The sequence below is a fragment of the Pungitius pungitius genome, chromosome 3 (assembly GCF_949316345.1).
Source record: "Pungitius pungitius chromosome 3, fPunPun2.1, whole genome shotgun sequence".
NCBI lineage: Eukaryota > Metazoa > Chordata > Actinopteri > Perciformes > Gasterosteidae > Pungitius > Pungitius pungitius.
In genome coordinates this window covers 18,517,924-18,532,604 of record NC_084902.1, presented here as the reverse complement: position 1 = coordinate 18,532,604, position 14,681 = coordinate 18,517,924, and the positions used below count along the sequence as shown (strand labels likewise).

The window sequence follows — 14,681 nt, the reverse complement described above, 5'->3', positions numbered from 1 at the left end:
ACGGTAGGCAAATACGTTTTGAAACGGATGCAAACAGACAACTGGTAACCAGTGAAGGAAAGTGAAGGAGGTGAGTAGCGTGGGGGAATTTAGACCAGTTGGGCATTCTGGATGAGATCTCGAGGTCGGATGGCGCTGGCAGATGGCAAGAAGGTAAACAGGTAGGGACATATTCTCATGATGTTGTGCAGCGTGTATCCACAGGAACGGGTTGTTGCTGTGATGTTGGCAGTGAGGGAAAGTTCACTTCAGGTGGTGTACTATCATCTACTGAGAGTCAGTCAAACATATAAAGATTCATGCTGCTACCTGTGTCTCAGATTGTGGAAAGACAAGGATAAGTTGGGTGTCATCAGCATAGTTATGGCAGGAGAAGTCATGTGACTAGAAGACAGTTCGAGACAGTTATTGTACAGAGGAAAGAGGAGGGCACCCTGTCTGAAGTCTGACTGGTGAGGGTCAATGAGACGGTTAAAATAGCTCGCTCCAGAGTTTGAGTTCTTCAGGAGAGGGTTTACTCTTGCCTCCTTCAGAGAGTTAGGGAAGCAGCCAGTTGACAATACGTGTTGATAAGATGGAAGAGAAAAGGATTGTCAGGAGCAATGGACCAGAAAATGTGACACGGGATAGGGTCAGGTCAGGGGGCGGGTGGTTTGACAGGCAGAGGTTACCAAGGTGAGAACTTGGGCGGTAGACAAGGAAGGTGAAAGAGGAAAGTGATGTAGATATTGAGTTCCTTCTGTCTGTGTCTATGAACTCAGTCTCTCCCGGACATGCAGACATTAACAGAAGATGGTCTGTCATCCCCCCCACTCGGACCGCCCAACTTCCTGCAGCTGTCCAAAGAGTCTGCAGGAAGCACCAGCAGTAAGAACTCGTCCTGTGACACTGATGACTTTGTCCTCGTGCCTCACCTCTCTACTGACAGCTGTGAGTGCCAACACACATACTGTAATCTGCTGTACACAACAGGAAAGTTGGTTTAATCAAAGTTTTAAGACTTTAGCTACAATTTAAATCTTCCCGTGCCAGAGGCTCTGCAATTTAAAAACATTGTATTGTAATGTAATGTATATATTTGCAGAAATGTGGCACCATGAACCATATGAATTAGTCACAATTTGTGCATCAAGTTGAACTTTATTTAGTGTTACGGTATTTTTTACCTTGCCATTGGAAAGGACGTCTCCTCAGAGGGAGTTCTTGTGCCTCCACAACAGCATAACAGCTTTTCACGTAACGTGTTTAGCGCTCTCAACTAACCCTTTTGTGCCTGTCTTACGAAGGCGGATGGCCATCTTGAAATACTTCCATATGATTGGTTAAGTAGTTTTGTTTCTATCATTTGATTGTATGTCACGTTGCCAAGTTCAGCACACATACTCCCATATCACATGTCACCAAATCCACAGCCAGTAAGTTAGACCGCTGCTCACCATTTAATGGTGTAATTGTAGACCGTAATCAGTCCTCAGGCAGTTGATACGCACACTTGACTGGTAAAATGTCTGTCATGTTCTATACTTGCGCGCACACACACACACATCCACCTGCCAGTCAGGAAGGTGTTTCTTTAGTCTATGTTACAAGTTTTTACAAGCTTTTACTTTATTTTTAACTATGTTTTGCTGGCTCTCTCGCACACTGAGATCTGTTGAATAAATAAAATATATTATTATCATTATTATTATTCAGTCCTCACATATAAACAGAGAATAAAGTGTGTCAGCTGAGTGTCTTTCAATTGCCTAATAACGTATTGTATTTAGATCGGTAAAGCCTTTTTGCACCTTCATTATTCTCTCTCTCTCCTCTTTCTCCCTCAGACGACCAGCCAATGGGAACAGGCCGCCGGACGTCCACAGAGTTCCTCATGTGTGGGGGGTGAGTACGATGCAATGAAGAAAGCTCCAGATAATGTTCATTAATACCAACATGACAAACAGCACGGCACATATTGAACCCTATTGAAGGCTGCAACAAAGAGAAATTAAGTTCTAGAAAGAGAAATGAAAGCTACACATAAACATTGCATTGATGGGCAATAAAGCCATAGGAGGCTATATCACTTTTTGATCCTATTGTGCTCGGTTTTTGATGTGTGCTGGATGTGTGCATCCCATTGCTCTGCGATTAATTGAGGGATTGATTGATTGATCCTTTTGAAATGTTACTCCGTTAGCTTCGTTTAGCATAGTACTGGTGGTCTGGCTCTGTACAAACGTAAAGAACCTGCATACAAACAGCTGTGAAATGAATTGAGGAAAAAACATGTACAAGAACGTTAATGACGTGTTTTGTCATCTGAAAGACATCACATATGCATTTGTTATCGTTAAAGGGGTCTGTAAAGCCTCTGAGAATTAATCACAAGGTGTTTTAAATGCGCTGCGGGGTCCCTAACTTATCAGGATTCACTGGCAGCCCGGTGGAGGTGTGACATGCTGCTGTGAGTCAGGTTTTATTTCACACTGCGCCTCATGTGCGTGTGTCTGGTTGAATCATCTATTCTTTAAGCGTTGTTATATCATTAAGGCCTCCTCTTTTTCTTCATTCTACTAATGCTCTCTGTGGCAACCAGATAATGCCCTTCCTCTCAGCTTCACACACTTATAGATTTTACACACTTGCAGTGTCGTTTTGTCACCGATATGTAAGTTATGAATCAGCCATGAGTCAGACGACATGGTGGTGCTGTGCTAAAGAAAGCAGCTGACCCATTCAAGGCAGTGTGATATGAATAGACTTACACACTGCCCAAATTTCACCCGCAATGACAAAATGTGAGTATTAGTTGGTCTCCGCTGTGTATCGAAAGTTTAAAACGCGTTCACATGTCCTGCAATCTCATTGTACTCTAGACAGCATGTATTGACCTGATATCAGAGGTTGTAGTAATCACTCTGGTGCTCACTGCCCCGCTGCTACCAGCACCTCGCTTTATATTTGCGACATTTGTGGAACTGCCGTCAAATGAACAATAGCAGAAGACATTTTTGTTATAATGGTAGGTGAAATACTCTGTGTACTTTTGGGATCTGGTAAGGAATTGTAATGCTGTGATCTACATTTGTCCATTCGTTTAAGACCATAATAGGCAGAGTAATAAGTGGAAGATGTATTTTAAATAATCAAAATGATGCAGTTGTCACTGTGGGCCTGGAAATGGAGTGACGTGTCATCATGAACAGATGTGTGCGATCTTGTGGTTTTTAAAAACAATAGTCAGCATACCCTCAACTGGACGTCATGTGTAGCAAGGTATTCTAGCTATATATTATCCCTGCAGTTTTCATGCTCGTTTTCTTAAACTTACCCCACCACTGCAAGTGTGTTTCTACTGCTCTAATACTTAGTGTAGTTGTGCATGTAGTAATGTTGACATGGCTTTACCTTTCACAGTTAAAACCCTAGACATACATTATACATTTGGCAGGCAAGTATTTTGCAATTGAATGTTATCATGCTGCCAGTTTACCAAGGCCTTTTAGAAAGAAATGGAGGTGCGTGTTAAATATGCGTGTTTCCCACTGAAACCCCATGCAAAGTCTGACCCTCTTTGTTCTTGTTCTTGCTCGCCCTCCATTTGTTAATCACCAGAAAGTGTAAAAAGCCTCAAGCAAAACCGTTGCATTTGATATGTTTTGTCTGGTTGTTGTTCTGTCAAACCCTCCCTACTCCTTCCCTCACACCTCTGCGCTTCAAACTTATTTCTCCATTGCAGTAACTTTTTACTGCTTACAGCCATTAGCAAACCTTTGACATAAGAACAACCAATTCCTGTTTTTCACTGCAGCAGTTATTCCTGCCAAGTCAGTAACGGCACACACGTCCTCGAGGAGTTCCTAACCCACTTGTTTATCCTCTGCACCCTGTGTGTCCTAAATTGGTGGGAGTTGAGGAAAAAATGCTAAATGTTAAATGCACATGCCTATTTATGGTGCATTTCTAGTCCTCCGACCGGTCAATGACTACATGTGATCATTCACCCATTCACACATTGATGGAAGAGGCTACCATGAGAACCCCCACAAAAAAAATCCCATTCATTTTCGTTTTTACACGATGAAACAACCTTTTGCCAAAGGCTGACGGGATGGATCCTCCGATGAGCAGGCCACCCGCTTAAACCCTGAGCCACAAATCAAAGAGGGAGACCACCAGTGTGTGGGTCGGGAACTTTGGAAGATGGAGAGAACAGAAGAATGTTTGGGGAGGGATGATTGTTGTAAATAAAACACGGGATTAGTGGAAGGACGGGAGAATAGTGACAGATTATTAACAAACAAGCGTAAATCATCCTCCATATTAAGCCTTTGCTGGGATAAATAAAGCTTTAAGCAACCTGGTAAAAAATAGAACGCTTTAATCACCGGTTACATTATACAATGTGTTCGTGACAAGTGTGTGGAGAGGAACAGCACCCGGTCCGTTTTATATCACAGAAGTGCAAGAATTTGACAAAGCAACTTCTCCCTGGTCCTTTGTCTGGTCTAGTCTTTACCTCACGTGTCCTCCTCCTCCTCTCCCTCCCCCACCCCCTGTTGGCCCTCCCTGCCTCCACATCATTACATAATGCTGGTTTTCAACTGTTCACACTCTAACGGCCATTTTCCCGACTCCTCCTCTGTTTTGCATTCTATATGTAAGCAAGGACCTCCACGGGTGACTCGGTCACGACTCTTTGTTCGAGAACATTTTGTCTCTTCTGGAATAACAAAAGAATGCAAATGAGCTGCGGCTCTTTGCACTTCCCCTCTGCTAAAGCCTTACATGTGTCACTTGCCAGCTCCGCCTCTAGCCCTGCCCCCAGCAGAGCGACCCGTAAGCTGATTGGTGCTGCTTCTGTGTTTACACGGAACCCTCACACCCCCCCCCCCCTTTTTTTTAACCAGCTCACTCCCCTCATGATAAGCCAGGCTGAACTTAAGTTCTTTAACCTGCCTCCACACTGAAGTAAACAGAAAACCTGAGGCTTTAGAAACAGAGGCCCTGTATTTAAGAATTGTCTTGCTTCAAGTTCTGATTATAACAAGCAGTAATCTTTTGGAGATTAGAATGATTATGGGTTTTAACACCCCTGAAGATGTCTCCCAGACGTGGACCCAGCAGCTTCCTCGAGCAAACCGGCTAACGGCCCTCTTCTTCCCCTCCAGCCAGCCGCATCCCACCCAGGGACAGCCCACCCTGGTGTCCCCACGGGCTGAGACCATCCCCATCCCTGTTCCCACCCAGATCCGCAACTACCAGCGCATCAAGCAGAACCTCTCAAGCAGCCCGACAACCATGGTGTTCAGCTCCCCCAGGTAAGAGCCGTCTCTGCTGGGTCCGAAGGGATGAGTTCACACACATTCTTACAAATGTGAGACAAATCACCATCATTATATAATCGTCCAAACAAACTTTCATCATTGTGTTCTTTGAAATATTTGTGTAGCCAAGTAAGAATGAAGTTGGCCAATGCAGAGAACAACGTAACAACAAGTCACCTAAACTGTTTTGTATATTTTTTTATTTGTTCTTGACACTCATGCTGCAGTATTACAGGAACAGAAAACAGAAGGAAGACAGGACATGTTCTTGACACACAGAAACTCGCATGACAATAAGGCTTTGTGATACATATCACCCAATCCACTGACTGCTTAATCAGCTATTCAGATTTACAAAAATGTAGCTCATATGAGGCTGTAAATGTCAAGAGTTTGGTCTAGTCTTGTGTCTCTCCTTCATAAACTATAGTTTAACCAAAACAGATTGTTCTTTAGATCTTATGTGACGCACAGATACTTTATCATACAGGTATTCGTGAGGCATGGAAATGTGTACAGTTTCATTACGTAAGGACCTTGTGGTTAGTAATGAAACACTTGGAATGGACCTTCTTTTGTTGACATCCACTTGTGACTAATGTTTTACTCACCACTGGGAACACATTTCATGGCGAGGTCATGCAAATGCATGCTGTTGTTACATCAGCCATAATGTTTACTGAAATTAAATCTAATACAGCCAGTGCCTCCTTGTTGCTGGGAGGGTTTGTTGGTGGTTTGATGTGAAGTCAAAGCAGATAGAAGAGGAAGAAAGAAGGGTGGCACCGTATTCCACAGTTCTTCTTGTGCAGTGTTGCAGGAATAAGTCCTAAATTCAGCCAGCACTTTGGCCCTTCCAGTTCCCTTGTACTAAGTCAACCATTATTTAATAGGTTTTTGGCAAAATAAGGTCTGAACTTAAGGGATTGTAAGGTTTTGATCTAGATTATTAAATATATCAGTTACTACCCCAGTTGTGAATTTTAAAGCTTTATTGTGTTAAAAAATGCAGTGGCTAACAAGTGGCTACATTTTGATATTAGCTCTGAAAATGAGGATTTTCACCATGTCTTTGGAGCAGAAGCCTGGTCAGATAGATAGCTTCTAGAGGATCCTCTCACCCCTAGCTGTGTCTTTCTTCAGCTGTCCTCCAAGAAGAGATGGCCTTGGTCTGGTATTCCTATGAATTATAAAGCAAATCAAGACAGTGCAATTTTAAATGTTTCCCTTTTCTGTAAGGTAAGGCACAAATTGGAACTGTAATAGACTTCTAAAGACTTCTATAAACTAAGACCAAGAGCACAACTGCAACGTCTAACGTGAAGCTTCAAATCAATGGTCCAAAAAACAACTGATTGACGTCTTGTTGCCTTGGTCCACCTCTGATATACAGTGTATGGTGAGAAACACTAAATTAAAATAAACTAAAACCATTTTTTTAAACAATTGATTCGTAAATCACATTATTAAGCTCTGTAATTTTTGTGTATCTCAGTGATTAAATGAGTTAAAAGCTCCAACACAGGCCTGGATCCATGTGACTCAAATCTGTTTTCGTATTTGTTGATTAGTTCCGTGTTGCCTGAGGCAGAGCGTGTTCCTCATGGCTCTGAAAGCCCAAAACATTCTTTTGTATTTTGTAGGTCTGGCACTGTGAGGCGTTCCAACACTAGTCCCATGGGGTTAGCCAAGATGGGGTCAGGGTCCCCGAGCTCTGCAGACGTCCCTCAGACCGTGAGCAGGCGTCTCTCCACCGGCAGCTCTCGGCCTTATTCCCCCTCACCTCTTGGTAAGGAGATCCCTACCTCTCATGTCTCCTAGCATGGCAGCTTTTTAATAAAACCTTCCAGATGTGTTTTCCATTCCCAATGCTTATATCTTTGTTTTTCCTTGCAGTGGGCACCATCCCGGAGCAGCTGGGTCACTGCTGCTGCCACCTGCAGAACCACGAGCCTCGCAGCCGCAGCTCCTCAGGAGGTCAGTTCTCAGGCAGCCTGGTCCCCCCCCTCCCCACGCCAAACCTGTTAGACCACTTAGATTCAGCTTGTGGTCCCGTAGGAATGGTGGGTTGTAGAAAGGGCACATTTTTAATAACTATTACAGAAAAAAAACTATGCATGAATTGGAATAGTGCCAAATGGCTGGCGGTGCACCAGGTGACTTAGTAAAAATGATGCATTTTTAGATCTGGCCTTCAGCTCAAAGAGAATTCCCAATTAACACCATACATTAGACGCTCTGTAAACTTGAAAGGAACTCTAACCCGGCCCCTCTGCTTTCTCTAGGCTCTCCGGTCCCATCTTCCCACCTCCTTGGGCCTCGGCTCCAGAGCGCCCCCACCCTGACAGAGTTTTACCAGACCAGGCAGAAACTCCACAAGCAGTTATCAGACCCGGTGCAGCCCTCCTCTTCCTGCAGTCATTCCCCTCAGCTCGGCCGACCAGCCAGCCTGGGCTCCTCCCCCACCAAGCTCCTGGGCTCCTCCCCCCGCACATCCGACTGGCTGCAGAAGTCTCCGCTGCCTACAATCATTGGCTCCCCGACTAAGGTGAGTGCAGATGTTATTAAGTGACAAGCAATACCAAATTAATTAGAATGTTTTTAATGTGTCACTGTTTAATGTTTCTTCCATTCAGACCATTTCGGCACCATTCAAGATCCCCAAGACGCAGGCGTCCTGTAACCTGATGGCACTGGTGGACAGTCCCGGGCCCATCAAGACGCTGTCGGATGCCCGGGAAATCTGCGCCCACCACTGCAGCCCCTACCTCACGGGGCGCCCAGCGGCCCCCGAGGCCAGTCGGACCTTTGGCAGGTGGGCCTTACTGAAACAACTTTGCTTGACCCCCCCTGCCCTTCTGCTACACTGCTGAATTACTGTCCATAGGTCTGGGTTATCGCGGTTTTTATATAAAGTATTGCACAGTTGATCGTAATTTAAGTTACTTACTTGCCTTTTCATATATGGTGCTGGGTTGAAAGATGTTTTAATGGTTGTACTTTACACATTTGTGTTATTTAAGTTATTTTTATTCATTTAAGACCCTTGATACATGTGTGTAAGAACATAGTGTATATTTACATGCATGTTGAGCAAAGGGCACTCGATCCCTTTGACCCACCTCCGCCTATCCTCTACCAAAAAACGTCACCCTGTCTGCTACTTGACACTGCACTGACGTTATCTGTGCTATTCCTGCAGGTCTGTGAGTACTGGTCGTCTGTCTGAGCCGCCAATCAGAATCACTCTGGGCGGACAGGCCTATCAGGGCAGCACTGACAGCTTGAACACAGAGCGACCGATGGACACAGGTATACACTGCTGTACACACAATAGACAGTTTACCACAGGCGGCCATATTTTAATCACCTAGTTAACAGATGTTGACTAAGTGATTAAATTAGCACGGTTTTCTGTATTCTTCAATATACAAAAGTATGAACACAAAGTTCAAGGAGTGATTCTGTTATATCTTATAGTGCAGTTTTGATGCCACATTTAAACCACACCAGTGTATGACAGCAAATGAAAAGACTTTAATGTCCTCGTCCCAAAGCCCCTGCAGGTCCCTGCGGGTTGATTCATGGTGGGTCAGGGAGCCCTCGTACTGTCCTGTTCACTGTGGGTTCACCGCCTAGCAGCAGCACTCCTCCTACCTGCAGCCACCTGGGCACCCGACCGCGCACCACCTCAGGTGAGGACTCGTCCCCTAAGCTCAGCTAGAGTGCAAGCAAATAAACTATGAAGAGTTGGAAGCAGGAAGGCTGTGAGGTGTTCTGAGTGAAAGTGTTTATTAGGTACTAATCTCACAGTCCTCCGCCTTCTCCTCTTGTCCTTGTCTCAGTGGGCTCCAACAGTTCTGCCGGCTCCCTGTGCTCCACCAGCGGCCGGGTCTATGTCGGCTCTCCTCCAGGCATGGCGCTGGGTACCTCTCCTCCAGGTGGTTTTGGGGGCGGGCAGGTTATTCCTGGGTCCGAGGGGGCACCCAGCAGCCTGCGTTACGTCCCCTATGGGACCTCCCCTCCCAGCTTGGACGGATTCATCACATTTGAAGCACCAGAGCTGCCTGAGGAGACCCTCATGGAGGTGAGAGGGAGTGGGATTTAAATGCCTGGTGTCTGCTTACATTATTTAACAGGAAGTCAGACATCTCTCTGGTGGACTCCTCTCATCTTCTTGTTGTGTTTTTGTTTTTCTCCGGTCCAGCGTGAGCATACAGATACCCTGATGCACCTACGGATGATGCTTTCATTCACTGACTGTGTCCTGGAGATGGCGGCAGTTCGCGCTGGAGGGACAGAGCTCGGCGTTTCGGCCGCTTCCCTCTACCCCCCCCAGGACAGTGTTGTTGTGGACCAGATCAGCCAGCTCAGCAAAGAGTGGGGGTAAGGAATGGCTTAAGTAAAGTTCAACCCTCCGATAATGTCAATAATCCGACTAATATCACACAGAGGCTCTTTGTTCAGTGGTGTTGCTGCAGTATTTTATACACTCTGGCTGTGCTGCCCCCTACAGGCAGGTGGAGCAGCTGGTGCTGTACATGAAGGCAGCTCAGCTCCTTGCTTCCTCTCTCCATATGGCCAAGGCCCAGATTAAATCAGCCAAACTCAATCCCTCATCTGCTGTCAAACAGGGTAAGGACATTTCATTTCCCATTATTTGACTTGACTAGTGCATTAAATAAGAAGCTGTGCCTCAGCAGGAGAAGCACACTGTTGTTATGGACAACGTCCCTGTGTCTATTTTCTTATAATTTTACAACACTGTAATTATAAAAGACGAGTGGATGCAAAAGGTACTCATTTCCTCTATCTGTCTTCCCTCAGTGGTGAAGAGTTTAAATGAGCGCTACAAAAGCTGCATATCCTTCTGCCGCCGGCTGACGGACAGACTCAACCACTTCTTCTCCGACAAGCAGCGCTTTGTGGACGAAATCAACAGTGTCACAGCGGAGAAGCTCATCTACAATCACGCTGTGGAGATTGTGAGTGTCAGGCACACAGTACAGAAATAACCAATACAAGGATTGTTTTCTGGTATTTTTTTACATTGTCCCCATTTTTCACGCGGTATGTTGAGTAAAGTGCATTTCTGATCTACGCTCGTCCGCCTAATGTAATGCTATCGTGTCAGGTTCAGTCAGCAGCGCTGGACGAGATGTTCAAACAGACAGAAGACATAGCCTACCGCTACAGCAAGGCCGCCATGCTGCTGGACGGCCTTTCCAAGATCCTACAGGACCCTACCGACATTGAGAACGTGGTCAAGTGTGAGTACAGACTGAGAGAGACACACACACACACACACACACATCCCCCAGTCACTTGAACAGATTTGGTCTTAAAGGGACAATGCTTAGGATTTGGTGTTGGCGTGTCTTTGGCTCACATTACTCCTGAGGTATGAGATGATCTTGTGGTATGGATGGGCTCTTTGGATCAGGCAGTGCATATACTTGCAGAGGAGGAGACATGACCATGGTTCAGCAGTCATTTGCTGCTCTCTCAGCCTCTAGTGATGGAAGTTGGGGCAGCTCTGAGGTGTGTGATACGCTATCTGCCCTCCAGCTGTTCACTCGTCCTCTAACAGTTTTACGAGGACTGAAGAGGCGGCTACAGGTTTATGCAAAGGATGGACAGGATGCAGAGACAGCGTTTTTTAAGCAGCGCAATCTTTCCTAGCAGGATTACCTATTACCTGAAACAGCTGTTTCCGTTGTAAACACTCATAACTCTAAGGGTTTTACTCTGCGTACTTGGCTAAGAGGTTTCCGACTTGTGTTGGATCTTCACATCCTAAACACGTGCTTAGCCCACAAAACATTCCGTATGTTAACCATCAAACGATTCACAACCATTGACTTTAAAGTGGCTAATTTCAGACCGAGTTGACTTTAAAACATGGGATGTTCTTATTTTTCAAACAAACAAAGAATTGACTTCAAATCCTGCTTCTGCTGTACTGGAAGCACTGGATGGTTTAAGGCCAAAGTACATTTCTGATCTGATACCTTATGACCCGCCACGAACTCTGAACCCCTCAGCTCCTTTAAATCCAGATAAAATACTTTTGTTTGCTGCTGCTTTTAATTGACCATTTCTGTATTTCGGAATTGTTAAAGAAATTCTTAAACTACACTGCACATTTAATTCTATTTTTTTTAGGTATTTTACGTAATTTCTGTTTTTCAATCAATGTTCTTAACTGTTTGTAAATCTCCTCACCTTATGTTTGGATGTTTTTAATGGTTTTATGTGAAGCTCTTTGTTTACCTTGTCCCCCAATGTGGCAGCTTAGGTCATAGAGATGTAGGTTTGCTGCAGTGGGCTAAGGTCAATGTTAAAATGTTTTCAAAGACATTCATAAAATTTTTGTACTGAGAAATGTCTCTAGGATTCAAGTGTAATGAGTGTGGAGTGATAATATGTTAGAGAATGGTACATGTCATGGTACATCTCTACAATCACACATTTAGGCTTTTTTGAAGGTTGTCTAGCCCTACTTCTGACTGATTCCTGACAATATGTCTTGAAACTATGCAGTGTGAAGGTGTGCAATAAAGACACTCTAAACTACTTACATTGTTTTTGTGAATTCCCCCTGCAGACAAGGCTAGCGTGGACCGCAGGATCTCCGCCCTCTGCTACTGCACCGTCACACTCTACGAGTAGCCGCCCTCACATTCACACACACACACACACACACACACACACACACACACACAGAGAGGGACCAAGTCCTAAGACTATCGACTACCATCCTTACGAGGCCGCCGTTCCTTCTTGTAGCAGTTCATGCAGTTTTCATTTGAATCAGTATCTATGGTCATACTGGCTGCATCACAGAAACAGCTGGGACAAGCGACTTTACAACCAAAGATGACAACGGATCCAGTATAAAAAAGCAAAGGCTGAAACTACATGTGGACATAAAAGCATGTACTTTGAAGAAAAGTGCATTTTTTTCAGCTATGAAAAACACTGGATCAACATGTATAAAAAACGAACTATCATCTTTCAAGATATCCTTTGTTTTCTACCAGAAGAAAAAGGACGGACAGGACTATGAGACATAGATGAGCCTGCTTCACACGCGATATTAGTGGTTATTTACTCTGTGTTTAGTTTGTCTTTTTTCTTATTTATTGGTTCAGAAGAACGTTGGTGTTTGATTCTCCTGCCTATCTTGAAAAAAGTATTTGAGTCAAGAGGAATTGGAAGAATTTAGCAAAAGGCTCACGGCAAATTACAAACACAAACTTTTGTTACAAAAAATAGACAGCCATGTGAGCAAAGGAAACCTTTTTTTCATGTGTTGTTTGCTCAAGCACTTTATTGTGGATTGAGGAGAAGAGAAGTGTATGGTAAGTGTGAAGGGTTTAACTATCCTTCTTGCTCTTCAAAACCGACCTTCTCTGTGTGCATGAAGAACGAGTCTACAGAATGCATACATTTGCTATAAGGCAAAGCAATCACAGCAGCAACTCAAAACTATGTGGGACCTCTTTTCTCTGGATCAACTATGTATTAGAACCGCATTTCTCTTTTAAGCTGATTTGATTTCATATATTTAAAGGGGTGTGCCTCAGGATATTTATTGGCCTGTGCTACTTAATATTTGACCTTTTCTATCTAAATTAAATTTTTCACGCAAGTTCTCAATCTACTGGAAGTGTAATTAATTCTGGATACAGTAGTGGTGTGTGACATGAAAAAAATAGACTAAAATTTGAGTGCAGGCATTTGAAGGCCATTGACATGATGTAGTTGCTCTCAAACATCAAAACAAAATGTATGAATAAATATGGTTTGATAAATCCCATAGGTGTACTAGAGCTTTGATTGGCACTCTTTAACTTGATATTGATTTTGCGCATCCAAATGGAAAGAAACTGCAAAAGGCTCATGTCCCATTGTTTCCAGTGTTCCCCAGTTTGTAGGAATGTAACAAACCCATGAAGACATGTAGATTATGTTGCTCACAGTGAGGAGGGGTCGAGGTGAATCTGAAGTAACGGTGGCTCACTCAGCTCACATGTCACACGGTCTGTAGGCCCGGGCAGTGGGGAGGGACGGGGTGTCATGCCTTTGTCCTCTTACCACTGTATTGCTGAACAACCAATAAGCGTCCACCTGTACCCCGATGGAACCAATTGTGAAACTGACATGTAAGCTTAATAACAAGTTTCATTTGGCTGTGATACTACAGCTTTTTATGTTTTGTCAGTTTGTTTTGTTTTTTAAAAAAACATGTAAATATTTGTATGTGGTGCATGTGATGATTATATTCCCCTCTTTTTGGGAGGGGACTGAGTGTGTGTGAGGTCACACTTTGAGTTTTGGGGGGTGTCAATGATACCATCAGATGGCCTGCCCGTCAGTCAAAGAGCACAAATCTTTACATGTACATAGAGGAATTTGATACATTTTGTTTGTGTCTGCCAAGGGTTTGACAAGAAACCTATTTTGGCACAACAGAGGTGTGCCAAAGAACAAAATAGAACTTGTGGCAGCTGCAAAACTTTACAGAGAACTCTTTCTATCAGGACTGTTCAATGTTGAGATCAAGACATTGTTTTGTTAGTCTTCTGAGATGAGTGTCATCTCTACCGATTTTTGGTTAATTTCCCCAAATTTCTTCATAGTGGATTTGTCTTTACTGCCTATTTTTTGACTCTGTCCCTCTGCCTCCCATCGAATCTTTTGCAGTGTTCCAACTGTTTGTATGTGTGAGGGTATATAAACACACGTACACTTGCCAGGTGTGCATTTAGGCCAGTAGTATACAGCGATAGACGGAGAAGCCTTCTTCTAGTTCAAATAGACAACGGCCTGCTCCTTTTGTACAGGTGTGAATAAATTCTTTCCTCTGTAAAAATGTTTATAAATGATGTACTGTTCCTTTTCTGAGACATATCTGGGTTACAGTTTCCCTTGTCCTTGTCACGAGCACTCTGAACCACATAAAGCCTTTTACTGCACACGGAGTGAAGACTGACACGTATAACTGACGAAAACCTGCCTGAATCTTTACGATTTTTGTCCATGGGCTGTAACTGAAGACAGACTGTTTGGATGAAGCATGGGTACCAAGTCAGCATTTTCCCCTGTAGAACCTCTAGAATGTATGTACCTCGTTGTTTTACGCTTTTCCAGCTTGATCGGAATGCATTCTGTCACAACTATGATAATGCAACTTCCTCCTAGCACCAATTTTTAAAAGAGAAATGTTTATGTAACACTTGTGTCCCTCACCAAGGGGTGTCTGTCTTTCTTCTTTATTGAACACCAATAAGAGTTTTTGTTATTAAAAAGAGAACATGAAAATGCCTTGTTTCATTCTTTCTGCTTTTTTAGGTGTTGATTTCT

The 14,681-nt window shown here is 43.9% G+C and overlaps 1 protein-coding gene across 2 annotated transcripts in view; it reads left to right on the top strand.

The window, feature by feature from the left end:
• ulk2 (unc-51 like autophagy activating kinase 2) overlaps positions 1-14,641 on the top strand; it is a 32,811-nt gene extending 18,170 nt beyond the window's left edge. Inside the window, exons 13-27 of one of the 2 annotated variants that reach the window (XM_037480480.2) lie at positions 762-867; positions 1,827-1,884; positions 5,157-5,306; positions 6,956-7,101; positions 7,209-7,289; positions 7,598-7,860; positions 7,949-8,127; positions 8,515-8,624; positions 8,870-9,007; positions 9,158-9,399; positions 9,520-9,698; positions 9,829-9,947; positions 10,140-10,297; positions 10,447-10,582; positions 11,920-14,641. In XM_037480480.2, the coding sequence (XP_037336377.2) occupies positions 762-867; positions 1,827-1,884; positions 5,157-5,306; positions 6,956-7,101; positions 7,209-7,289; positions 7,598-7,860; positions 7,949-8,127; positions 8,515-8,624; positions 8,870-9,007; positions 9,158-9,399; positions 9,520-9,698; positions 9,829-9,947; positions 10,140-10,297; positions 10,447-10,582; positions 11,920-11,984 (2,130 nt within the window). In that variant the 3' untranslated portion in view covers positions 11,985-14,641. Of the gene's footprint in view, positions 1-761; positions 931-1,826; positions 1,885-5,156; positions 5,307-6,955; positions 7,102-7,208; positions 7,290-7,597; positions 7,861-7,948; positions 8,128-8,514; positions 8,625-8,869; positions 9,008-9,157; positions 9,400-9,519; positions 9,699-9,828; positions 9,948-10,139; positions 10,298-10,446; positions 10,583-11,919 lie in introns of both variants that reach the window. The other variant, XM_037480471.2, reaches the window with a different exon arrangement.
• Positions 14,642-14,681: the final 40 nt, after the last annotated feature.